This window comes from Fusarium coffeatum (assembly GCF_003316985.1).
Source record: "Fusarium coffeatum strain FIESC_28 chromosome Unknown BRIP53273_contig_264, whole genome shotgun sequence".
In the NCBI taxonomy this organism is placed as follows: Eukaryota; Fungi; Ascomycota; class Sordariomycetes; order Hypocreales; family Nectriaceae; genus Fusarium; species Fusarium coffeatum.
This window is the reverse complement of record NW_022158056.1, coordinates 54,198-77,103: the sequence shown is the minus strand read 5'-3', so window position 1 is coordinate 77,103 and position 22,906 is coordinate 54,198. Positions and strand designations below refer to the sequence as shown.

Genomic DNA, 22,906 nt, shown 5'->3' with positions numbered 1-22,906 from the left:
GGATCCGAAGCACGGCACTTCAAGATACTTCGAAGAACCCCTACAAACCGACATTAAACGCCCATGTCTTCTGTCTCATGCGACCCAATCCAGACACTTCTTCTGTAGAGAGTCCCTCATATCGGCCGATCCTGTTGAACACCTGCAGCCTTTTAAGTCTCAGTCGATCAGATAAGGTTTGTGAAGATATTTACAGTTTCCAAAGGGCATTGTGACTTCAAGTCTCAGTCATATCGATCTAGAGCATCCCAGGGATGTATCCCCCATGACGTAGTTGAAAAGTACTACGCCATTTGCATGTGAGGGAGCATGCCGTTGACATGTCGGTATGTCAACGGGGTCTCTGGGACCCACGACTTCGCGATCTGGATGATTGTATCGCCGTTAATTTTGTGAGCGTCTTCCGGGACATGGTCGTGGTACTCTCCAAGAGCAAATTAGAAACGTCCTAGGAGACATGTGTTAGTAGAGGTTCTGTAAGAACATAATATCCGGACCATATACCCTCTGGTTCGATCTCTGGACTTTCCATGTAGGACTAGTGAGTTCGGCATTGGGGCAAATGGTTATGGTCCTTTCCCATGCATTGAGCAACAAGGTAGAACGCGTGAATGACCTTGTGTTGGGCACGAAGAAAGGGATGGACCTGTTGGTTCGGGATGAAAGACGCTGCGCCGCTGCGCGTGAGGGCTGCCTCCTCCACGACGTCCAGCGTCTCGTTGACAAGCGCAATTTCCCAAACTGGTTTATCAACCTGGTTTGGAAAAGTCAAAACACTCGTCACTTCGGCATATGTGCTGAACTCCAGTAAGTAGTGGACTAATATCGCATCGCGGCAAGCATGGCTTACCCACAGGCCCTTGGACGAGTCTAAGGTTACAACTAGAGCATCCAGGTCAGAATCAGGGTCTCTAAACGCCATGACCGCCTGTTCTTAATCATGGATCGTCGTCGTTCTGATCAGCTTGCGGGAGTTGATTCCGCCGGCGGCGCATGCCGCCTGCACCGAGCTGGCATAGCGTAAGTACGAGATGTTGAATGCAAAGTAGCAGAGAAAGGGAAACTTACCTGGCTGAAGTGTCGTCCCTCGTCACTACGAGGGCTCTGGAGCGCGTTTGCTTCATCTCTAGGAGCTTTCGAACAGTCCAGCGGACTTTTTTTGCAAGCACGTCATCTTGCTGTCCAAACAAGACTTCTACACTGGGGACCGCGGCAGGGTTGAAGGTTCTGCGCTGGTCGTTCATTTTTGCCGATACGGACGATAGGGAGTTCTCTGGGAGTAACCAACGATACGTGAGAGGATCTCGGTTGGAGGGTGGAGGAAAGTATCGATGATAGGGATGAAGTAGAATCCTTTCGTTGGTTTGGAAGACCTGACGAGGATAGCAGCAAGGTTTTGTGTTGAGGAGAGGGGATAACAGAGATCCTCAGTGTTGCTGTTGGATGCAGCTTGAGCGCGTTCTGGTAGCGTGGAGTGATGGTCACAAGGCAATAAGAAAAAGGTTCTGGGGAAACATCGCACTCATGATGCTTCAAGTGTGTAGGTTTATTGAGGAATACTCTATCTGATGTTATCCCGAAAGTTTATATAGTAACAAAGCTCATGCAGTCTTGGAAATAAAGCATACAGACTCTCAACTTGAGGAAGATATTAAAGATAGGAGAACAAAATATCTATTTACAGAAGGGTCGTTACACGACGAGGGAGTCGTCTTTTTGTTACCGGTGTAAAACATTATAGGTACGTGACTACTTACTGTGCAGAATACAGAGTCTGGAGCCCTAGAGCGCTTTGGAAACAACTTACACCTTCATATATCCTGAGAAGCATCAAGCAAAGGCCAATCGTGAATTTCAAGGCTGGTGCCCCCAACCTTGCGTATGACTCACGATATAACCTTTGGCGTGGAACACTGCTGAGAATAAGAGCCATGTGATCGAAGGTGTTCTTTTTTTAAGTGCGCATTGCGGAAATCTTCATATGTGTCACTGTCAAACTCTAAACAGCTGAGCACAAAATTCTCAATCAGTGATCGCAATTGGTATCTTATTTGATTGCACATTTAGGAATCTTCTATCTCGAAACCTACATAGAAGGCAACGATGACGAGTATCATGTCCTGAAAGACACCAGCATCCCTGCATAGCCAAAGACGGAATTTTGCAACAGATACTACAGCCCTGTGAGATAAATGCACTTGAGCGTGGTTCTCGAGCAGAGTAGAATTACTTGCCAAGCAATATAGGCCCGAATCTTGACTCAGAACAAATTGGTGTAAATGTTCCGGCTCAAAGCATGTCGCTTGTTGTCGGTCATGCTAGTGAATGATGCTCTGCATTGTTCAAGGTTAAACTTCCATCTTAAATATCAGCAAACCCAAGTTCTCATAAATCGCCTCTTGTGGTATCAGCAAGCTACTTATGGAAAACTGTAATCTCGGACAGATAGTATCAATTATCACTTCTCATCACTTCTTGGCATTTCTCGCCAATCTAGATACATTGACCATATCAGATCTGAATGTTTCATGACGCGATTGTTTGTCGACTTATTTAATACACGTCACGGAAAAATACAAATCTCCGCAAACAGTCATTCATTCTATGTCCGCTGATCATACTCGATCCAGAGATCCAAGCTTGCAATGCTAATCCTCCACGTTAGACTCTCATTCCTGTCAAAGAACACTAACCTTAACTCCCGATGCAGGTACACACACACACACACACTCAAAAAGTCCTTTTGTCCGTCCCATCACAAGTGCCGTGGAGTAAATTCTCCGAACAAATCCAAATCGTTTCCCCTGATTTCTTAACCCTTTCTTAAGCGCCAGATACTCGTTTCTGCGCTAGACCGCCCAGCTTCTCAGCAGCAGCACCCAGCGTTCTGGGGTCTGCACCCTTGATCTCCGCCTGGCCGTTCACAGCAACCTGTTTGCCCTCCTTGAAGAACATGAATGTGGGCATGGCAGTAATGCCGTACTGGCGCGCAGCATCCTGCACATGATCGACGTTGACCTTTGCGAAAGCTAGGACGTCGGGAACGCTGTGCTTGGTGGCGAGTTGCTCATAGACGGGGGCGATGGCTTTACAAGGGGGACACCAGTCTGCGAAGAAGTCGACAGCGACGTATGTGGTTGATGAGAGAAGCTTTTGGAGCTCGTCGTTTGAGGTAATGTGGTGAACCATTTTGAGATTGATCTGCGGGGGATCGACAGAGGCTGATTTAATAGTGACGGGTGATGTCTTTCTTTAGTGCTGGAATCTAATGCAGGTCCGATATCGAGATCTGTGGCTTTTTGAGGATGATTATCCTTGTCGTGGTTGGGATGATCTGTTTATATGCTTTTCTCCTCATGGCATGGATTTTGAGAGAATCTGACGGAGCCGCTTTGAAATATCGAGTTCACGTGATCTGACGCAATTGAGGGGATTCCACATCTTATCTCATAAGATACCATTACTAATGACTGCGCCACAGAAAGTGTGAGCCACAGCCAACCTCAGTAAGCAAGCAACTCAAATCTTGTCAGCGATCGTGACAAATTTCTGCATCAATTGGAATCGCAACCACAATTACAGCAACATTATCACAAGGTATAATACTATTGATCTGGCATGAAATGACTCTTGGCATAAGCCTGAGCTATTGTTAAACTATTGCTTAATTATCCTTACCCAGTATCATGTCATGCCATATCATTCGCAACTCTAACCCGATAAAACGACCCCGGTTACCCTGTAACCAGCATCAGCATGTTTCAATCGTGCATTGTACGTAACATCAATCGAAAATCGTCGCACTCGCTTGATCTTGGCAGTCCAGACCCCAAGCTCTGGCCAGACACGTTCTCGGTTCTGTAATGACCTCCCTCTTAAGGCTGTGCCTCCCGCAGTGGAGAGCCAGAAGCACAGTCGGTCTCTAGGTTAAACCGGAAGCTGCCCCGTGGGCAAGTTCGGCTCACCGCGGGCCCCTATAATTGGTGGGCCTAAGATGGAACTAAACACCAAGACCAAGACAAGACAAGACCCTCCTTCGGCTATGATTAACCCACCGAATAAACACAGCACCGGACTTCAGGTCAATCGTCTTGGTACGGATACCTTTTCCCCAGATGGATACAAAGTTAATTGTTCGAGACGAGTTCGACTATCTCGGTTAGAAAAGTGATAACTCACACTCACACATTCGGCTAAGGGATTCCGCTGTAGACTCCAGGCCCAGGGGTCTGAGCTTGGCGGCGTCAAGACCGTTCCAACTCCGTGTCTCCTGATTCGTTTGATGCACTAACAATAATTAAGAAGCTGCTTCAAAATGTTAATTCCGCTGTTTGACGAGGCTTGCATTAGAAGAAACGCTCGGATGATAAAGAACAAAGAAGACACAGCTGCAGCAACGGGCAGAAGGAAAGGTAGCCGAAAGGTAAAAAACCGCTCACTGAGGACGTGGGATGCCGGATTGGGTAAGTGGGGTTTCTTCCATCGCTTGATGTGTTCCAGCTGCTTCAGCCCAAAAACACCATTTTGAAGCCAATATCCAAACTATTGATCCTTCAGATATAGCGAGTCCAGATAAGCGTAGATTCTGTAATTAGTTACAGAGACCTGCTCTCGGCCCCCCCTTGATAAACTGAGGCCGAGACAAATATGTCAGACTTGCTGCTAGGATCCGAGGTGTCTAGGTGTCACTGTGGAGTGATCAGCGAGTCAGAGCCCCCTGACGCCCACGCGATCGCGTCTTGGCTGGATAATGCTAGCAAACTCTATTCTCGACGGAATTACAGGACAGTTACAAGTATACAAGGGACCAAGTCTGATCACAGTCAGCCAAGCAGCTAAGGCACGAGTTGGGGAGCTTTGGGTTTTACCGAGTATGGTCAATGAAGCAGTACAGCAACAAGGAAATCAGGTCATCCTGCATCATGACTGCTGTGCTGGAATGAAGAACGTTATGTCAAATGGTTGCGTAGTAAGCGCCACTCCGTTGCCACCAAGTCACATCATCACGTTCTCTCAGGGTTCTAGACGTGATGGCTGGTTCAGCTCTGGCAGGGATTACTTCGGAAATGTGTGCCCCCTTGACCTGGTCAGCGGCTGATGTCGGCCATTCGTGAGATCAGAGAGGGTTCTAATCGTGGCGAACTGCATTCCATTCCTTCCTTCATGCAAGGAAGAGCTCTCTTCCCACGAGGTGGAACACGATCCCAGAAGCAAATCGGAAGTGAGACATTGAGAGATGAGAGAGCATCCCTGCTATATTATTAACCGCTGGCCCACTGAGCTGCAATTGATAGCCCTTCAAAGGACCGACCTCAGCACTCAGTTATCGCAGCGACAAATCCGAGTGGCGTCAGGGACCCTCATCAGGCCAATCCCAATATCCCCAAGCTTTACGTGCTAAGACCAGTACGCTAAGAATCGTCGTCCCTCTTCACAAGCTAGGCTAAAGACTTGGCCTAAGACTGTGCTCTCTCGTGTTCCCGGATCAAGAACATTCGGGGCCCCTGATACTAAAACTCCACTTGATTCAAATTCGTTGATGCGGAGGAGGGAAATAAAGTCTCTTCGCCCCCCTTAAGCCCAACCCACCCCCGCGTTATCTGGGCTTTGATCTCTTGTCCCTTTTATTTTACTGGAGGTTTTAGACTTTTCGACTTGGAGAAAAAAAGAAAGAAAGAAAGGTGTTACCCCAAGTCATGCGCCGTTGCATCCTCATCAGCTTTCCCACGTCGAATTGACCGCGACACCGACTCGACGACGCCGATCACCGAAATTTGACACCGCTGATCCTACCCAAGACGAGCCACACCCTGAAGAAAAAAATAAAGATCCGAGTCAACCAACAACCAACACCAAAAAAGAACCATCGCAACCATGACGTTGTTAGAAGCTGAGATATGGACCTGGTACGGTCTATCGTGGGCCATCGTTGTCGCCAGAATGTAAAGTCAATTGAGGGAACAAGATCAATTCGGATTGGGACTGACCTTGGTACAGGATATCACGACGGATGTTGCTGGGTTCAGTTAGGAAGCTACAATTGGAGGATTACTTGATGATAGTAGCCATGGTTCGTCGCCTACACTACCCATGGATCCGCAATGTCTAATAGTCAACAGGTCACCGATACTATCCTCATGGTCGGCATGTCCATTATTTCACAAACGAGCAGTAACCTCATCGATCCCAGCGAAAATGTCGTCCTCGACGCAGCAGAGATTGCGACACGAGAATATGGTTCCAAATGGGTCTTGGTGGTTGAGCAGATGCAGATTCTGACCATTTGGTTGATGAAGTACTGCTTGTTGCTCATGTACAACCGTCTAACGTTCGTATTACCCATCGTATTGTATCTAAAGTCAATTCTAACATTGTCGCAGAATGAGTTTGAGTCAAAACTTGGCTGTTAAGTTTGTCGGCGCATATGTCACCGCCGGCTTCGTCGTTATGGAGATTCTGTACCTGGGAGTCTGGTGTCGCCCATTCACCCAATATTGGGCTGTCCCCCCAGAGAACAGTATGTCTGACGCATCGCCTCAATTGAACCATACTGACTATTCACAGCTCAATGTTCTGCTGCTACCAACCATCTCATCACCAACGCCGTCATCAACATCACCTCCGACGTAATGATCATCCTAATTCCCATGCCCATCTTCCTCAAATCCCAGCTCCCCCTAAAACGCAAAGCCGTTCTCATTGGCGTCTTCGCCCTCGGCGCCTTCACCATTCTCTCCGCCATCCTCAACAAATTCTACTCTTTCAACGAACCTTTCGGCTCAAACTGGACATTCTGGTACATCCGCGAATCCTCAACCGCCATCATCACCGCCAACCTTCCCTACATTTGGACTTTACTCCGACGCATTTTCAAGCTCGGCTCTTTCAGCGGCTCAACCTATGGAAAGAGCACCAACAACCCTTCCAAAGCTTACCGCACTAATTTCACAAATCATCGCTCCGTCGTGCGCTCGCAGATTCGCGCCGATCATGCGCTGCATCAGGTCGACAGCGAAGAGGAGATTAACAACACTTATGCTTTACCGCTCAAGATCTACGCCAAGCGCGAAATTCAGATCACCAGCGAAGATGCCGGACCTGAAGATCGAAGGGGTCCTATAGGATGTATTCCTGACGAATTGATGAGCAATAGCAAGGATAGCGTGCGGACAGAAGATATGGAGACAGCTTCGGAAAGATCTGCAGCTGGAGTTGTCAAAGTATATCACGGCGTATAGACGTTTTCTTTCTCTTGGATAAGAATAATATCCAGCGATGTAATTTTTGCATATAGATAGAATATTCGTGCCTACAGCACAATGACAATGACAAAACATAGAATAACTTGTCACGATGTTAATAATTTCGATTGTAAAGAGAAAGACGCCATGTCATAATTACGCGAGACGCCACCGTTGGTTCTACTGTTGACCCATGTCCTGTTGGCTTCGCGTCCGTTATCTACATTCAGCTAGTAAAGCAGCACGAGCCAGGACAATGTCCGAGTCAGGTTGCGTCGGGGACCTGGACCAACTGACAGTAATTAGCGCAAGCCAAACAGCCAGCTTAGCTGAATCCTTTCTATGCTAGCTCAATTCCTTCGGGTGTTTTTACATCTCCGCGTCAAAGCCGTCCCCTTTCCGTGGGCTCGGGACATCCGTCAACAAAGGCCGGACCTGGGCGCTAGCTTTGATGGTGTGGTGGTTAAGATGATCGTCTTTGCCATGTGGATTTCCAAGACATTGAACACGATAAGGCTAAAATAGTGTACGCGGATCCGGGTGAAAGGGGTTGCGAACCGAAGATAACCTGTTCCTGACTTGATTTCTTGGTAGTGGGCGTCATCGGCTAACATTAGAATTATGATTATTGAAATAGTTGTTCTTTTGTCATTTCGGCCCGTCAACTCTTATCGCCGGATGAGCAGACATGTTCTCAGACTAACTTCCTTTCTCTTGACCTTTAGTCGTGTATCAGCCCAACCCGACAGCACATCCCCATAAATCTGTCAACTATTGGTTGAAGGATGCTGTTCTTGTAACGTTCATGTTTGTTACTATTTTATTTTAGGGGTTGTTTCCAATGTAGAGATTAGCGGAACAAGAGGTCAATTCGGATGTTCATGGAAGGGTTTATCTGTCAGCCAGGCGTATATCTTATCTCTAGATACTCCGGATATATAGAGTTCATGAAACAAAAGGACAGGGGTCGTGGATCTGATCTTCTCTCTTCAAGGTCCTGTTGCATTATTCCTAAACTTTAATTGACAAGGCTGCAGTGCCACATTATTGCATGCAACTGTGCCAGGACGTGGACGCCATCTGGCTATTACCCGGCTATACGCACAACAGCTTCTTTGCAAAAGAGAGGGGTGCTGCAGAATATCAAGAGTTAGGCCACAATTCCCAAATAATCGAGTGAATAGGTCATCTGTTCAGCACGACCGCTATCAGAACAAACAATATGACCCACTCAACTCCGGCGCCGAGTTCTACCTGTAGAGGAGTAAACAACTTGATTGAATTGCCCGAATGATCAGGCTAGAATGCGAGGACAATCAAGTGAATAGGTAGGCAGCCTGGCCGCAGTAAATAAACAGCTCCGAGGGAAGACATAAGAAATTAAGTAAAAGAAGAATTAGGCGTTGATCCTAAATTCCAGAAGCTTTTACAACTGGATCCACGATGTTCGGGGATCAAAGATACCATAGTGCAACGAGCACAGGGTGTATTCCTCTGGGTTTACCTCGTGGTCAACTCCCTCAAGAGAGGGCTACTGAAGGACGATAATTACTCAGATCTGCAGAACAGACTCAACGAACTTCCGGATGATTTGCAGAAGTACTTTGAGCACATGCTAGAGTCCATCGAGGCTATCTATTGGGACAGTACCACGAGAATATTTCGGACTGTCATCGCCGCAGAACAAACTTTACCCCTACTTGCTTTCGAGTTTCTTGACCGCGAGATGGACGATCCTGACTACGCTTTGACGATGAAAGCCGCGCCATTATCAAAGGTTGAAGTCGAGGCTATAGGCAAGCGATCAAGCACGAGGCTACACGCCCGCTGCGGCGATTTACTCTATGCCACGGTAAACCCAACAGAGACTAGGCTGTTCAAGAGTCAAGTCGACTTCCTCCATCGAACGGTGAGAGATTTCTTCCTCGACACAGGTGTCATTGACACCATGATCCGCAAGCGACCTACTGAAGAATTTGATCCTCACCCGTCTCTCTGCAGAATCATGCTCAGTTTGACCAAGTCATTAGACCTTAACAAACCTAGTTATAACCACCCGTTCGTCCTATCCGATGGTCTGATGCACTATCGCGCAACACCGAGCAGGCTCTTACAAGACAAGAAGAGGAGGAAGATAGAAGGAGCCTTGAACATGTTTTCGACATTTTGGATGAACTGAATCGATCAAATACGGAGCAACTGGCTCACTTGGGCGATCACTGGACAAATAGAAAGAACCCTCCGAGAGGCCAGTTTCAAGAGTGGCGCAAGAAGACTTTCCTAGCAGCGACGATACAAGCTTGACTATGTCTCTACACCGCCGACCGCTTACAAAAGGATCCCTCGGGGATGAGTCGCAAGGGTGGCCGTCCACTACTGGACTACGCACTCCGACCAGCAATGATCACCCCATTACAGATAATCGATCTCGAACAAGGCCCCGTGATACCTATCGTTGAACTCCTACTCGATCTAGGGGCAGACCGAAATGCGGGGATCTATATCTACGATAATATTAGTCCGTGGAATATGTTTTTGGCAATGTGTCATCAGCATGGAGATAATGGCTTAGACTCAGAGTCTTTGGTAGATGATATTGGGAGGGAGATGGAGCTTATGCTTGCTCGAGGTGCGAGGACGGATGACATAGAGAAGCTTAAAGGACTTTTCGTGAAGATCAAGTTACCGCAACATTACAGGAGTAGTATTCAGGATTTGATTGAGACTAGGGAGCAAAGTAGGGGGTTTCTGTCTCGTTTATTGGAATGGGGTTGACGACAATCGGCTCAAATTTTGTGTAAATAAACCAGCTAGCTAACTTTCCATCTCTCTATCTGACTTCCGCATCGCCCCGGCAACTCTAGAAGAGAAAGCCTATGATTCCTTTCCATTCTTTCTAGACTAGAGCTAGTGTCTTTTCAGTGCTGCATAACAACAACACCACCTGCGAATACAATAACGAGTCATCAGATGTCGGCAAGAACAAAAATAGCGGACACCAACAAGACCGAAAAGGCAACACACTATCGATCAGTCTCCTAGAATATTCTGAGGCTCCTATGGCAGTCCAAGCAGATCCTTTAGAAGGTTCCCGCAGGGCGGTAGTGTTTCGAGAAAGTCCGGTCCATTGAGTCTCTTGTCTATTTCACCTCCCTCGCGGTACTCATCGAAGGTGCGAAGCCCTTCGAGTAGGGGATCATTCCACCTGGTGAATTTGGTATCGGTGTTGTCTTCCTCGTTCTTGGGGTTCTCAATTTGGGTTTCAAGGTCTTTCAGCTTGGCAGCGTTCTTCTCGGCTTCCTTGGCTTGTGATTTCTCCTGGGCTTCAATCTTTGCCTCCAGAGCCTTGATCTCGTTGCTAAGTTCGTCGATACGAGCTTCGAGCGATCGAAGCTGTGCATTTATAGTGGCGGTGGCGGCGCCAGAGGGGACTTCGGTTGTCTTCATGCTGGGCTGTAGAATTCTACTACCTAGTTAATAACGAGGTCTCTCATATGGAATAGGGTTTTCGAAAGACTTACCGTTGTCTCAAGTTGTAGTGTTAAGTGTAGGATGTTGGATGTTGGATGTAAGTGGTGAAAAGGAATGGGGAAGAAGTAAGTGAGAGAGGTAAGTTGACGCTGCTGTACACCATCTCCTTGGTCATCGTTTGCTGTGGCATGTTTGTTGTTTGTTCTGCCTTAGTATTCACTCAATTGTTTTGACTGACCGAATAATTTCTGTCACTTTGACTAAATTCCTTTGTTTCCCAGGCAGAGGTAAACTTGCTGCCACAGATTGCCACCTGCCACAGTGACGTGGGTATATCCTGTTGGCAGTGATTATTTATTAGCATTTATTGGTACCTACTCAGGTACCTATTCTTTGATGACATTCACCTTACGACTTTCGCACATGGACAGCAATCATCTTCACACAACAAATCTCTCCCGTCCATCGACTGGCGCATCTGAATTCTAACAACGCGCAACAATGTCCAACCAGGCGGAAACACCTGACCCAACCGCTCAGCTCGAACAAACTCTACAACAAACAATATGTCGCTTGGATACACCATTATCGACCTCAAAGAGAGAATGGAAACGTAAAAGCAGAGTTGACTGAGGGGGGCGAGTGAAGGGTCTGAGTAGGATATCTTCTACTCCATGCACGACTGACAGTAGCTTCGGATATTGTCAATTAGGTAGGAGTACCCGGAGGATTGTGATGATAGTGGGGAGGATCACGTGTATATCTCTGCGAAGGACGGCTCGTATCGCTGCATGGACAGTACCTAGGTCAGTTCACCTCCGAGAAATAACTTTAGGTGTCCATAAAGGCAGGTGCCCGGCAGCTGGCAAACCTGCAACCCCTGGAAGGGACGGAACAGCGTGATCACCCTATACAAGTTTAGCCTTAGACAATACCAAATCAATTTCGTTTCTGCTGCATCCTTTGTTTTAGTCCTCACCTCAACAAAGTCGACTGCCATCATGAGCGAGCGAGACCAACATCAGAAGCTGCACGATCTCCTTCAATCCTTCTTGGACCGCAACCCCCATCCGACAGCGATAGAAGCTCTCGAGAGGTTTCTCAATGCTCGCCAAACATTCAGCACCCCCCAAAAGTCTGATCTGGAAGCTACCAGGGAGCGAAGGTATGAATATGCCCTGAAGATCCAGGCGCAGGTCCGAAAGACCCCATCTTCGCAGATCAAGGTTGGGAAGGACGAGAACAGGGAGGACAAGTTTGAACCATTTAGACTCAATGCTGCGCAAGTCTCTACAATCCTCCTCGTTCCCATGAGCGCCCTGGAAGAGGGTGGCTGGCTTGATTGCAAGCTTCCAAGTGTTGAGCCATATCACAACCTGCAACTTGTGGTCAACTTGGTCAAACACTGTAAGGTATCCCTTCGCAGCGTTCCATCACATACTAACTCATACAAGTCCTCACCAACACCCAGGCTGAAAGGGATCCTGCCAGTGTAGCCTCAGCCGCCAGAGGAGAGAGAATCAAATGCCTTCGCCGAGATGGCTTTGGGTGCATCTTCCAGCACACAGAAATCTCGCTAGTGACTTCTATCCTCCCTTCCTCATGGAACGATGACCTCGAAGCCGTCGACGCTACCTTCGCTGTTACTGAAGCCTTCTACGCCTTCTTCGGCGATGTGCTTGCTGCAGAGCTGTGCTCTCCTTTAGCCAACCATACGGAGCTTGGTAGCTCTGATAAATATTGGAACATGTTGATCATGAGCCGCGACCTACGTCACTGCTGGGGCCAAGCGGGTTTTGGGCTATACTGCAAAGATATCACTCCTTGTGAGGAACATGATGAGTCCACTGATCTGACAAAGGTCCCTTTTAATGTCACCATCCAATTCAACTGGCTACGCCGCCGATGGGAGATGCCTAACGACAAGATCACTCTAGAAGGTGATGACAATGAATTTATGAATATGGTCGAAACACAGATCAAATACGAACGAGACGGAAGCCCTCGGTATAAGAACAACTATGGCGTCCTGATCGAGGCCGTACGAGTCGACACAAACACTCCCATCCTTTCAGGGCACGAATTCACGATCACTATGCCAGGAGAAGACGCAAAGAAGTGCAAGTTGATGTTGGATCTCCAATGGGCTATTATCCGGATTGCTGCCATGAGTGGTGCAGCTGGATACCCGGACTTGCTTCCTGACCACCATGATTGGATCAAGGCCAAGTTATTTCGGGAATGAAAAGAGCGTTCTCTAAGACTTAGGGGCTGAGATAGAATAGTCTCAGGTTGAGGACTGAATGTGCATAAAGTGTCAAAAGTATGATAGCCCAGACAAGCCTAATATGATCAAAGCTTTTCGTCCCTGACCTCAATACCAATACAGCCCGAAGTCATCTCTACCCAAGTTCGTAACAGTGGCCTTTGCGTTATGCGGTCTGGCTCAGCACAACGAAGCAGCTATGATCGATTGGATGGAGAAACTCAGCCGGGAGGTAAGCTATCTATCCAACAGCCTCAAGGACGCTCAGGTAAGAGCCAGCAAACTCAGAAACTGCTTCGAAGATACCGATAGTGAGCTTCGAGATCGTGGAGAAGCTAAACCAAGCAGTAAGTCCCTTTTTCATGAGAGAATGTGTCAGCAAGGACGATAGTCTGCAAGTATTCGGGAGGGTGCATTGGGTACCTTATTGGTCTCTTTGGCTTCCTCTTTTTCTTTACTTGTCGGCAGACCCTTGAAGAAGGAGAGTATAGCCATGGTGAAAGGTCGTTGACTTAGAGAGTTAATGTCTCTTGGATGTGGTTAATGTTGGTGGAATGAAGAAAAGCGACCTTTTGTGCAGCAGCCCGAACCTTACGTAAGGGCAAAGTCTTGTGCGAGCAATGGAGTCGTGATGCTTCAAAGTGTAAACTGGGGATGTAAAAGTTTATTCCCGTACGAATGTACGAACTTGGCGGCGCTTGATGAGCCTTCGTTGTCATATTTATAGGGAGTGGGATTGTTATTGTTATGAAGCCACAGATACTAGCTCTAGCCTGGACAGAGAAACAAAAAGGATCATGAGCCGTCTCTTTCATGGGTGCAGTTATAGAAAATTAACCGTCAATACTCTATATAAGCCCTTTTCTTAGATGCATGTAAAACCATATTAACTCCGCAAATTAGTCTTTCCATATTCTTTCGCTGCTGACGTTTGGAAGAGATGTATCTTTGCCATGACTTTCGAGACCATCATCGTCGGTCCCCAGTTTCTTTCCGGCTCTCTCATTACTCTCTCCATTCCCAATGCTATGCAGCTGATACCCCTCCGAGGACTTGAGCTTCCAATTTCCCTTGCTGATGCTCTTGGGCGAGTCACTCTTTTTCTACTTCGACCTGACAAATGAGAGGCCCAAGTAACTGAGAAATCTTGGCAAATATCTGTTCAGGAAAGGTTTTAGGCGCATCAGGTTGTTGCATACAATGCCCATGTTGAGCTCCACTAGAGACCATATACCAGCTTCGGCTTGTTTGCGTGTAAAGTCGGGGTTAGTGGCGAGGATTTAGACGTACGGGGCTCGGACTGTGGGTGCGATCAAGACTCTATAATCCTTTTATTAGTGCGATGACGTGCTGATCGAAAGTTATTCACATACGCGGACCCAACTGAGAGAATAGCACCGACTACCAGCTTTTGTCGAAAAGGTATTTGCAGATAGTAGAGAGTCGGTAGTGGTAGAATGATGATAGACAGATCGGTTGCGATATTAATCACTACTGGCGAGATAGCAAGGTTGTTCAAGTATACGCCTGAGCCTACATCTCTAGGGTTACATGGCCCTGAAGGAAGGATAGTAAATGTTATCGTGTAAATCAGTAGACAGGCGGCAATGATGTAGACCGCAACCTGGTAGCGTCGAGCTGGGCTGATACGATACATAACTGATAGAATGGAGAGTTTGGTCAAGGCCGGACTCCACATATAAGTCAACGCTGTTGGTGAGAGATACTAACAAGGTCAGCCGGCGGATTTATTCCTTGGTCACGAGCACGTACCTTGTTGTAATAAACCATCTCAGCGAGCGTGACATCCCAAGCATGTGAACCCCATCCATACTTCATCATGAGGCATACAGAAATGAAGTATCCCAATGCCGTTGCCCAAGCGAGTGTGATGAGGACTTGACCCACGTTAGATCTTCAATCATGGCAGAGATTGGAAGTACTTACCGACAACAAGCTCCCACTCTTTGACCACCAATACACTAGTAGCATAGCGGATACCGATACTGAGAGTCGCCAAGAACTAAGTCACCGCAAACACGACAATGGTGGCTATCTGAACGCTGGAAAGCGTCCTGCCAAAGTTCGAGATCATGCCATCTGGTGGTAGTATGACAGATGTATTGTATATGTTGACAGCAGCATCCGTGATTCCAAAGGTCGGACTTGGATCAATAACTGATAGGGGGAGAACTTGAACTGAATAACGTGGGAATATGCTGTATTTGTCCTCGTATCTATTGCCAACAACCGGGATTAACATCCCCCGTATAGGAAACCTTAATTTCTAACAGCGACGCTGCTCCGTAGGGGATATCAGCGATTCTGATCCTGAACAACATGACATTCTCGCTAATAGACTTTCGCTTCAGTTTTACTCGAATCCCCCTGATTAGACTAACTGCTTGATGGGAGTCAGAACTTTGACAAGACCTACGCGGATGCACCTCCCGTTAGGTCATGACCAGGGTGAGCCAACCGCATGACTCTTTCTACTCAGCTATTGGACTACGGAAGTGACCTATCAAATTCTGGTGGTCCATACGCAAGGGTATATAATCTTGCCATGATCTGCCGGCATTTGTTCTCAGCTCATTTTGTCAATCTATCTCATTGTCAGCTCTCAGGCCTTACACAATGACCGAGTCCTTGGTAACAGGTTCAAAGCCCCTCCGGGCTGATTTTGACTCAGACAAGGCTCTGCCTATGACCCCAGAAGAAGTTACATCTGCATGGTTATCTTCCGTTCTTGGCGTCACTATCAAAGATTTCGAAATTTGATCAGTCATCCACGACACTGCATCCAAGCTCTTCTTAGACCTCACCTTTGACAGCAATGTTCAAACGGAAATTCCAAACAAGGTCGTTGTCAAGGGCGGTTTCAACCCTGAAATCCGGGTAGCATTTCCCGAGATATGGGCTACATACCGTCGCGAAGCGGAATTCTACTATCGTGTCGCGCCTCAAACGACTATGCTTCTACCAAGAGTTCGGTTCGCGAGTACAAACATTGTTAACGGGCAAGGTATTGTTATCATGTCCGATGTCTCTAGCGAAGCTACCTTTGGAACGATGCTCGAACCATGGACGCCTGGGCGTGTAGGCGAGGGACTCAAGCAGTTGGCTAGTCTTCATGCAAAGACTTAGAATACCAGAGAGGAAGAATATCCTTGGCTATTCGGAAAAGACGGAGCCAAGTTGGAGAAATATTATCTTGGCTCTACTTGAACCAGCACCTTGGGGAGCACGATTTGGAGACGAGAAAATTCGACCGCCTGTCGCAAAGGAATTATTGGACCCAGACCGTGTAAAGCGCGCCTTCCAAGCCCTATGGACTTTCGCGGACGCCGACCAGAAATACTTCTCTCTCATCCATGGAGACGATCACATCGGCAACACTCTCATTTTTAAAGACGGTACCCCCGGATTCATCGACTGGCAGGGTTTACAGTACGGTCCGTCAATTCTTGACGTCTCATACTTCCTCATGGGTTGCTTGACAGTGGAAGACCGGCGACAGCATGAGAAGACGCTCATCGAGACTTACCTTGAGGCTTTACACAAAGAGGGAGGCCCGAAGATGACAAGGGATGACATCTGGGAAGACTATAAAAGATATTGCATGCAGGGCTTTCTTTGGGCCATGACACCGCAGGCCATGCAGCCTGATGAAGCTGTTTTTGCTATGGCGGAGAGGTATTCTGCTGCTATCATGGATCATGGGAAGTCTTGAGTTACTGGGAGTTTAGCCTCCTCCGACAATACATCAGAGTTTACGGCAATTGACCAGAATCATGGTCCCACCTGATTCACTATTAATTCCGATCCTGATCCTCGTGCCTGACAAGACATGACTAGATCGGATGCTAACCGTCTCGGGCACAGACATGGAAAAGCCCTATGATTCTAGCTGTCGCATCTCCGCGGATAAAGAAAAAGGTTATGCAGATGGAAGACAAGATATTTTATGAACGGACTCCGAAGAACCGAGATCATCGCCTGACTGGAATGTTTGCATTAAGGTACCAATTGAACCTTTTGACAAATACTCCGGTGAGAATAACCTTATCTGGTTGTGAGCATTTCGTGACGTATTTAATACGAAACAAACTTCTTCTGGCGCTATCCCACCACAAAGCGAAACGCCGCTCATTCCAGCCGATGGTGACCCTGAGTCGGCCTCTCTAAAAATGTTACCATCCCCGCTTTCGCCCATGTTTACGGGAGTTGATCTGAAGCACAAAATCAATGTATAAAAAGGTTAAATAGAGCTCGGATAACAGAATACATCCTCGGTATGAAGTTATACCGTTGCCTGTCGGGAGGCTTGAAAGAGGTTAGTCGCAGAATCTGTTGAGAGAGAGGCACAGTACAGATAAGTCTAGCCAGGTTAAGGAAGCGAGCACACGAGAAAGAATGTGATGGAAGGGATTGAGCCGCATGCGGCAGCTCCCGTTCAGGAACAGGAACAGGAACGGGAACGGGAACAATGGGTTGGGTGTGCTGTTCAATTGAACGGCTGCGTTCCACGTTGGTTGTGATAATTATTTTGTCAGAATGACCTGACCGTTATGCTTAAAACAGAGTTTGTGTGGCTTAAGAATGCGTGACCAAAACGCTTGCGACAGACGCCGGTAAGTGGGAGAATAAGCGATGCGACACAGTCTGTCGCGATAAAAAGAGTAGAAAGCCAACTGGCCATACGGGTAGCTCGGATGACAAGAGGGAGAATCTTGGCGTCATTCAAACTTCCGGGCTTGCTGGCTCCCGAAGGTTATCGGCACAATTGAACCGAAAACTGGGCAACAGAGACAGGATAGAGTTCACGCGGGGTTGAGATTCTGGTTTGTTGAATTAATTTATTTATGCTTTCCTGGGGTATCGTGTTGAAACTTGAACTATTTATGTTATGTTATGCTTTATGTCGTTATACAAAATGAAGAGTCGTGACGCCATTGACTAAAAACAGGGTTTGGCTTTACAGATAAGTAGCGTGACGCTTGGGTCGCTGGTCTAGCCATGATGATGTCGCGAAAAGGAATGTAGCGCTGGAGGAACAAGGTCAGTATTGGGTGTTAATTGAGATGGGTAATTGAGGGGCTTACATTATGCCTGCGCGACACAAAGCAGTGGCCTTGATAAGACGAATTCCCACCTGGCAGATAGGCTGATGCATGTCCAGATCGTCTTCGGGGTCGCAAGAAATGTCGCTCGCCATGAGAACAACCATGGTGCCAGTAATGAAAGGGCTAATAAATAGAAACCAGAACCACGCTCGGTAGACCTTCTCCTTGAGGGGGGACTCGGTATCGGAGCGGAGGGACGTGTAGATAAAGACGGCGATAATGCTCAGAACTTCGATGGTGCTGATAAGCGCGGCGAGAATGCTACAAGAGTCAGTCAATTGTCGCAATTAATTGATAAGAATGCAGGGAACTTACAGAAAGTTGGGCGCCTCAAATAAAGAAATCTTGGTAAAGGGAATCCAGGATATTAACATGCTGGCAATCCATGGTAGAGCGAAGGCGACGGGCATGAGTCTGTTGGCGAAAATACATCGTAGGTCCATTCTGTCTGCGTCAAGAGGTTCATACCCCTTCTCAAGCAGATGCGCAGGAGGGTGCGACATGGCCGCCTTTTCCTTTTCGTTGTGTTGCCATGTCGGCATGTGGGATGGGCTTGTCGCTTGTTGTTCCATGGCTCCCACTTGGCGATTGACTTGGGTACGTGTTTGAAGGTGAGGTAGAGAGAGAATCAAGAGGGTGTCGAGTTACTGTACAGTACACCTTGCAAAGGAACAAAGAGTTGAAGATCTGCAGAAAACAGCAGACAGGTCTCTTTTTGAACCGAACCATCCCTCCCTCACATCCTCTCCCCCATTTGCTTTTCCCAAGCCCAGTTCGGATACAAGAATTTGGGCGGACCTTGGGCCGTGAAACTAACCGAAGGGAAGCTCTCGAGTGACGCACGTGCAAGCCACAGCCAAGCACACATGGCACAAGGGATTGGACAACAGCACAGGCGGTAATTAACTAAACGGTATAGTATCGTCATATGCAAGGTACATGCATTCAAGTAGGGAACTAGACGGCACCAATCACTTACACCACATGGGCTCAGCTCTGGTCCACTATCTTCTAAACAGGCAAGACCGGGCGCTGTGAATATTGATGCTAGTGATTGGATAGTTGGACAGATAATCAGGTTTCACTCAGAGCATGAGCGTCACATTTTCGAGTGAGGGGTATGACTCGCTTACAGGTAATGGTTGTACAGTTGTCAGTCAGGCAGTACAATTGATCAATGCATGCGGAAGATTTGAGTCTATTCCCCACCCTTTCAATTGCGGCTGTTTCTGTTCGCGTGGGAGGGAGGAGACAACACCTGTCATCTTGGCGACGATCTTCAAAGAATCTGGGGTACATTGAATCCTTCCACGTTTATGTACATCGTCTATCGTGATTTAATTCCAGGGAGATTTAATTGACGCTTCACAAAAGTTTAACTCCTCTGACGAGTTTATTTCACAGTGAGAAGGGAAAGCCTCCTACTTAGCGTCTCGCTAAGAGAATTTTGCGTCATTTTGCTTTACGCCCTGACTTTCTGACGCTGCCTATGCTTGGTTCGCATCAAACGACCCCCAAAACGAAGCAAGGAAAACTGTATACAGTAATGGCCGTTCAATCCGTGTTGGCGCCAAGTCAAATAAAATAAACATGAGCGAATCCAAGCTTTTATCCGCCGTGCCACCGGAGTTATTCTCCTATCGAGATATGTAAAGGTAAAATTTGGTTCAGGGTAGACGCGACGCGAAGGATTGACACGTGCTTATTATCCCGCCTTGCAATCGATAAGCGATAGAGAGATAAATGATAAGAATTCGAGATAAGGATTGGACCCCTGTCTCTCGAGGACCCCTGTGGCTATCACATGTGAATTCAACGGATTCTACTCCGTACCGTGTCCTTTACTCTAATCTTGCGATGCGACACGGGCATGGGTACCATGGCGGATTATCAATTTTGTTGGGATGCATTCGCAATGCTGAATGGATAAAACATAAGAGCTGACTGGAAAGCCATGCTGTAATTGTGCAGTGAAGTACTCGTCATGGTACATCTCATAATTCTCTAGTACCGATATCCGATGCAAGAACAATTCTTCCAGAATCGCAAGCGCTTGGACATTTACTCATTGGGCCGACCAATAGCAGGATATGTAAGAATGATCTTTCACTTTGTTCAGGTAATGGTGGTCAAGGTAGGGCTAACCATTGAGATTCTATCGTGGCCGATGATGTATGGTCAACCACCAGTTCAGTATCTGAGAAGAGGAAGCAATTGAGTTATGCGTATGCTTTAATTGAAGACATGCTCGTCATAGTTGTTACTCAGTGTCCCTCAGACTTTTCCAATTATTACATCTGTCATCCGTACTGATCGTCCCAAGGTATATACATTAACTGAATCCTGATCATCTCTGTGCGCACGGCACTCATATATCTCGGGGGATGTCACGCACATCAGTGGGTCGAACCTTATTCTAATCTGGACTTTTTCGGTCAAGGTTTCTCGGGAATTGACAACGGATCACAGTTGGAGAACGGGATGTTTCAACGTTGCACATTGGATCGGCACTTTCGCGAACTTTGGTGTTTTCGACAAGAACGATCTACCAGAGAATTAGAGAAAGAACACCGTGACCCGAACATCGAATACAGATATTAGATGGACAATGCGGTCAACTGTCAAGGCTGGCTAGTTTATACACCACCTGCTTGAAAGGGAGCTAAGAGTGACAAGTGGCAGTTCATGGTTCGGACGACGAGACTCGGACTGGGATTGGCAAAGCTCAGCGTCACTTCGATAATGCAGACGGTCTTCTCTTTTATATACGGATAACGGCCTTCCATCTTGGATCGACGTCTGGGCGACTCGTCTTACCGACAAAGACTTGGGCAGCATGACTCGGGTGCATGATCCGAATTCTTGGTGATTATCTTTCGACAAGCCTTGGTATCTTGGCAATTTAGCTACCCTCTCGGTTCTACCAGTCGACTCGCTGCCACCGGCAATATTGACATGTTAGTCAGCGGCCGGAATACTGTTTGCCCGCAGTTCTCCATGTCTGGGTGGGTATCAACCCTCTCACAGTGAACCGTCAGCTATACGAAAATCAGGCGATTAGACCCTTTTAAGGAAACTTCGGACAAAAGGATCATGCAAAAACAAAGTAGGAAGAAAAAAAAAAGTTTATTCCCCTTTGCCTAGAATTAATACCGGATATCCTACACAATGCCGACTTGGCGCCAGGACCCAAGATTAAGAGCACCCTTGGCGCATCCACAATTTTACGACAAACCCAGTCACGCTGAGAAAAAAAGAAGAACCGTGAAACCGTATTCTCACTGGAAGAGCTCCCTGAAAGGTCCAGTTTATAGGGAATCCCAGCACCTGAACGCGTCATCAAGCTTGGTAGTAATTTTCGACCACTTTTGTGAGGCAAGCAGCAGCTCAGTCAAGTCAAACTGTCGCATGTTGGAAACTCTGGGCATTCTCGCTAGTGTCTGAGTTGGGTTTAGCTTTTGGGTTGGCAGGTGGCAGTGCTGGCGATGCCTATCCCTTGGCTCTTTGCCCTTTGGCTGATGATCCCATGGGAAGGAGAAGGTTGATATTGGGGGGAAACGACGCCTGTTTTTTCTTCCTCGTCATTTTCCCAACTTTTGCCACATGTAGGGACACAGCGTTCTGGCAATTGATTTCGACACTCTTATGCAACTTATCAATTCCTGTCTAGCTGTCGACGTTCGAGACACAAATGCCTGATATCCAAGTGTGACAAATTTTCCTCTTTCTACAGTCTGCAACTGGCGGTGGGTATGCCGGTGATCATCAATACCCATCCTCACAACATCCTATAAAAAATATGTAAGGGCATCACCTCAATAGCCTCGCTCAGGCAATCTGATAAGCTAAGAGGTTGTTTCACACAGGGCCCCAACAGTGCATTTACCATGGTTTCTATTCGGTGGAATTATGCTTATATTAATATCAGTTATGTACGACCTAACATTGTATCACACGGTTATGCTCACTACTGACATAAGCATCTAGAATATTGGTTAAGCTACCGAGGCTTTACTGTTACCGCGGTCGACCAAGACGGACGTGGAGGAGTAGATTCGCAGACGCTATAACGCCGTCAAGACTCGAAGCTGGGCAGCCAAGAAAACACAGATATGATTGGAGGCGAAGGAATACAGGGGATTCCCATTTCAGTACATCAGAAGTTTGGTGAGTCATATTCTAATCTTGTGTCGAGCTAGTGCTGATTATCATGTAGTGGTGTCTGCTTACAGACTCTTCCGGGCGAACAAAATGTTCGGAGATTATCATGCGAGCATCTTTTCCATACGAGATGCGCCGATTCGTTACGACGAGAACGTCATGAGGACTGTCCATTGTGCAAATCGGTTTTTATTTCCGATAGACAGTGATATGATGATGACACACTTAGCTATAATACCCGCGAGACACAGGGACTAATCTTGCTTTTTAATGACAAATCTACATTTAGAAGTAACTTAATTAATATCAGGTCCTTGATCGACTATGAAGCCATGATACACGTCACGATTTCAGTACAAACTTCAACGACTGAAGTCTCTTGCGTCTCAAAGTACATAATGAATCAAGTTTTGCGAAATTCAACAACATTAAGATGAGATATCTGGCGACATTGTGCAAATGCAAGCTTTTTCAAGACACACACTTGGATGGCCTGTGTTACGACTGCAGACACCTAGTGCAACTCACTATATCTAACTCATCTGAGACCTGACGTATATCATTAAGAGCTTGCTCAGTACCCATTACTGGAGCTACCATTGAACTTGTTGTCTCCATCAGATGAGCTTGACAAAATCATG

General features: G+C 47.1%; 7 protein-coding genes across 7 annotated transcripts; 3 read left to right on the top strand and 4 right to left on the bottom strand.

The window, feature by feature from the left end:
* Nucleotides 1–538: 538 nt before the first annotated feature.
* FIESC28_09767 (uncharacterized protein) lies at nt 539–1,244 on the bottom strand (the record flags this gene model as incomplete). The annotated part of the gene is made up of 2 exons (XM_031163903.1): nt 539–797; nt 1,069–1,244. 2 exons carry the CDS (start codon nt 1,242–1,244, stop codon nt 539–541), a joined length of 435 nt encoding a protein of 144 aa, XP_031012063.1.
* A 1,579-nt stretch (nt 1,245–2,823) lies between these two features.
* Nucleotides 2,824–3,189, bottom strand: FIESC28_09766 (uncharacterized protein; the record flags this gene model as incomplete). The annotated part of the gene is made up of 1 exon (XM_031163902.1): nt 2,824–3,189. The coding sequence occupies one exon, from the start codon at nt 3,187–3,189 to the stop codon at nt 2,824–2,826; it is 366 nt and encodes a 121-aa protein (XP_031012062.1).
* A 2,912-nt stretch (nt 3,190–6,101) lies between these two features.
* Nucleotides 6,102–9,420, top strand: FIESC28_09765 (uncharacterized protein; the record flags this gene model as incomplete). The annotated part of the gene is made up of 4 exons (XM_031163901.1): nt 6,102–6,328; nt 6,381–6,517; nt 6,565–7,220; nt 8,662–9,420. 4 exons carry the CDS (start codon nt 6,102–6,104, stop codon nt 9,418–9,420), a joined length of 1,779 nt encoding a protein of 592 aa, XP_031012061.1.
* Nucleotides 9,421–10,298: 878 nt separating this feature from the next.
* FIESC28_09764 (uncharacterized protein) lies at nt 10,299–10,688 on the bottom strand (the record flags this gene model as incomplete). The annotated part of the gene is made up of 1 exon (XM_031163900.1): nt 10,299–10,688. The coding sequence occupies one exon, from the start codon at nt 10,686–10,688 to the stop codon at nt 10,299–10,301; it is 390 nt and encodes a 129-aa protein (XP_031012060.1).
* Nucleotides 10,689–11,713: 1,025 nt separating this feature from the next.
* On the top strand, nt 11,714–12,957 carry FIESC28_09763 (uncharacterized protein; the record flags this gene model as incomplete). The annotated part of the gene is made up of 2 exons (XM_031163899.1): nt 11,714–12,119; nt 12,167–12,957. 2 exons carry the CDS (start codon nt 11,714–11,716, stop codon nt 12,955–12,957), a joined length of 1,197 nt encoding a protein of 398 aa, XP_031012059.1.
* Nucleotides 12,958–15,615: 2,658 nt separating this feature from the next.
* On the top strand, nt 15,616–16,711 carry FIESC28_09762 (uncharacterized protein; the record flags this gene model as incomplete). Its single annotated transcript, XM_031163898.1, has 3 exons — nt 15,616–15,699; nt 15,787–16,003; nt 16,212–16,711. 3 exons carry the CDS (start codon nt 15,616–15,618, stop codon nt 16,709–16,711), a joined length of 801 nt encoding a protein of 266 aa, XP_031012058.1.
* A 1,245-nt stretch (nt 16,712–17,956) lies between these two features.
* Nucleotides 17,957–18,646, bottom strand: FIESC28_09761 (uncharacterized protein; the record flags this gene model as incomplete). Its single annotated transcript, XM_031163897.1, has 3 exons — nt 17,957–18,026; nt 18,084–18,365; nt 18,420–18,646. The coding sequence occupies 3 exons, from the start codon at nt 18,644–18,646 to the stop codon at nt 17,957–17,959; spliced, it is 579 nt and encodes a 192-aa protein (XP_031012057.1).
* Between the last annotated feature and the right edge of the window lie 4,260 nt (nt 18,647–22,906).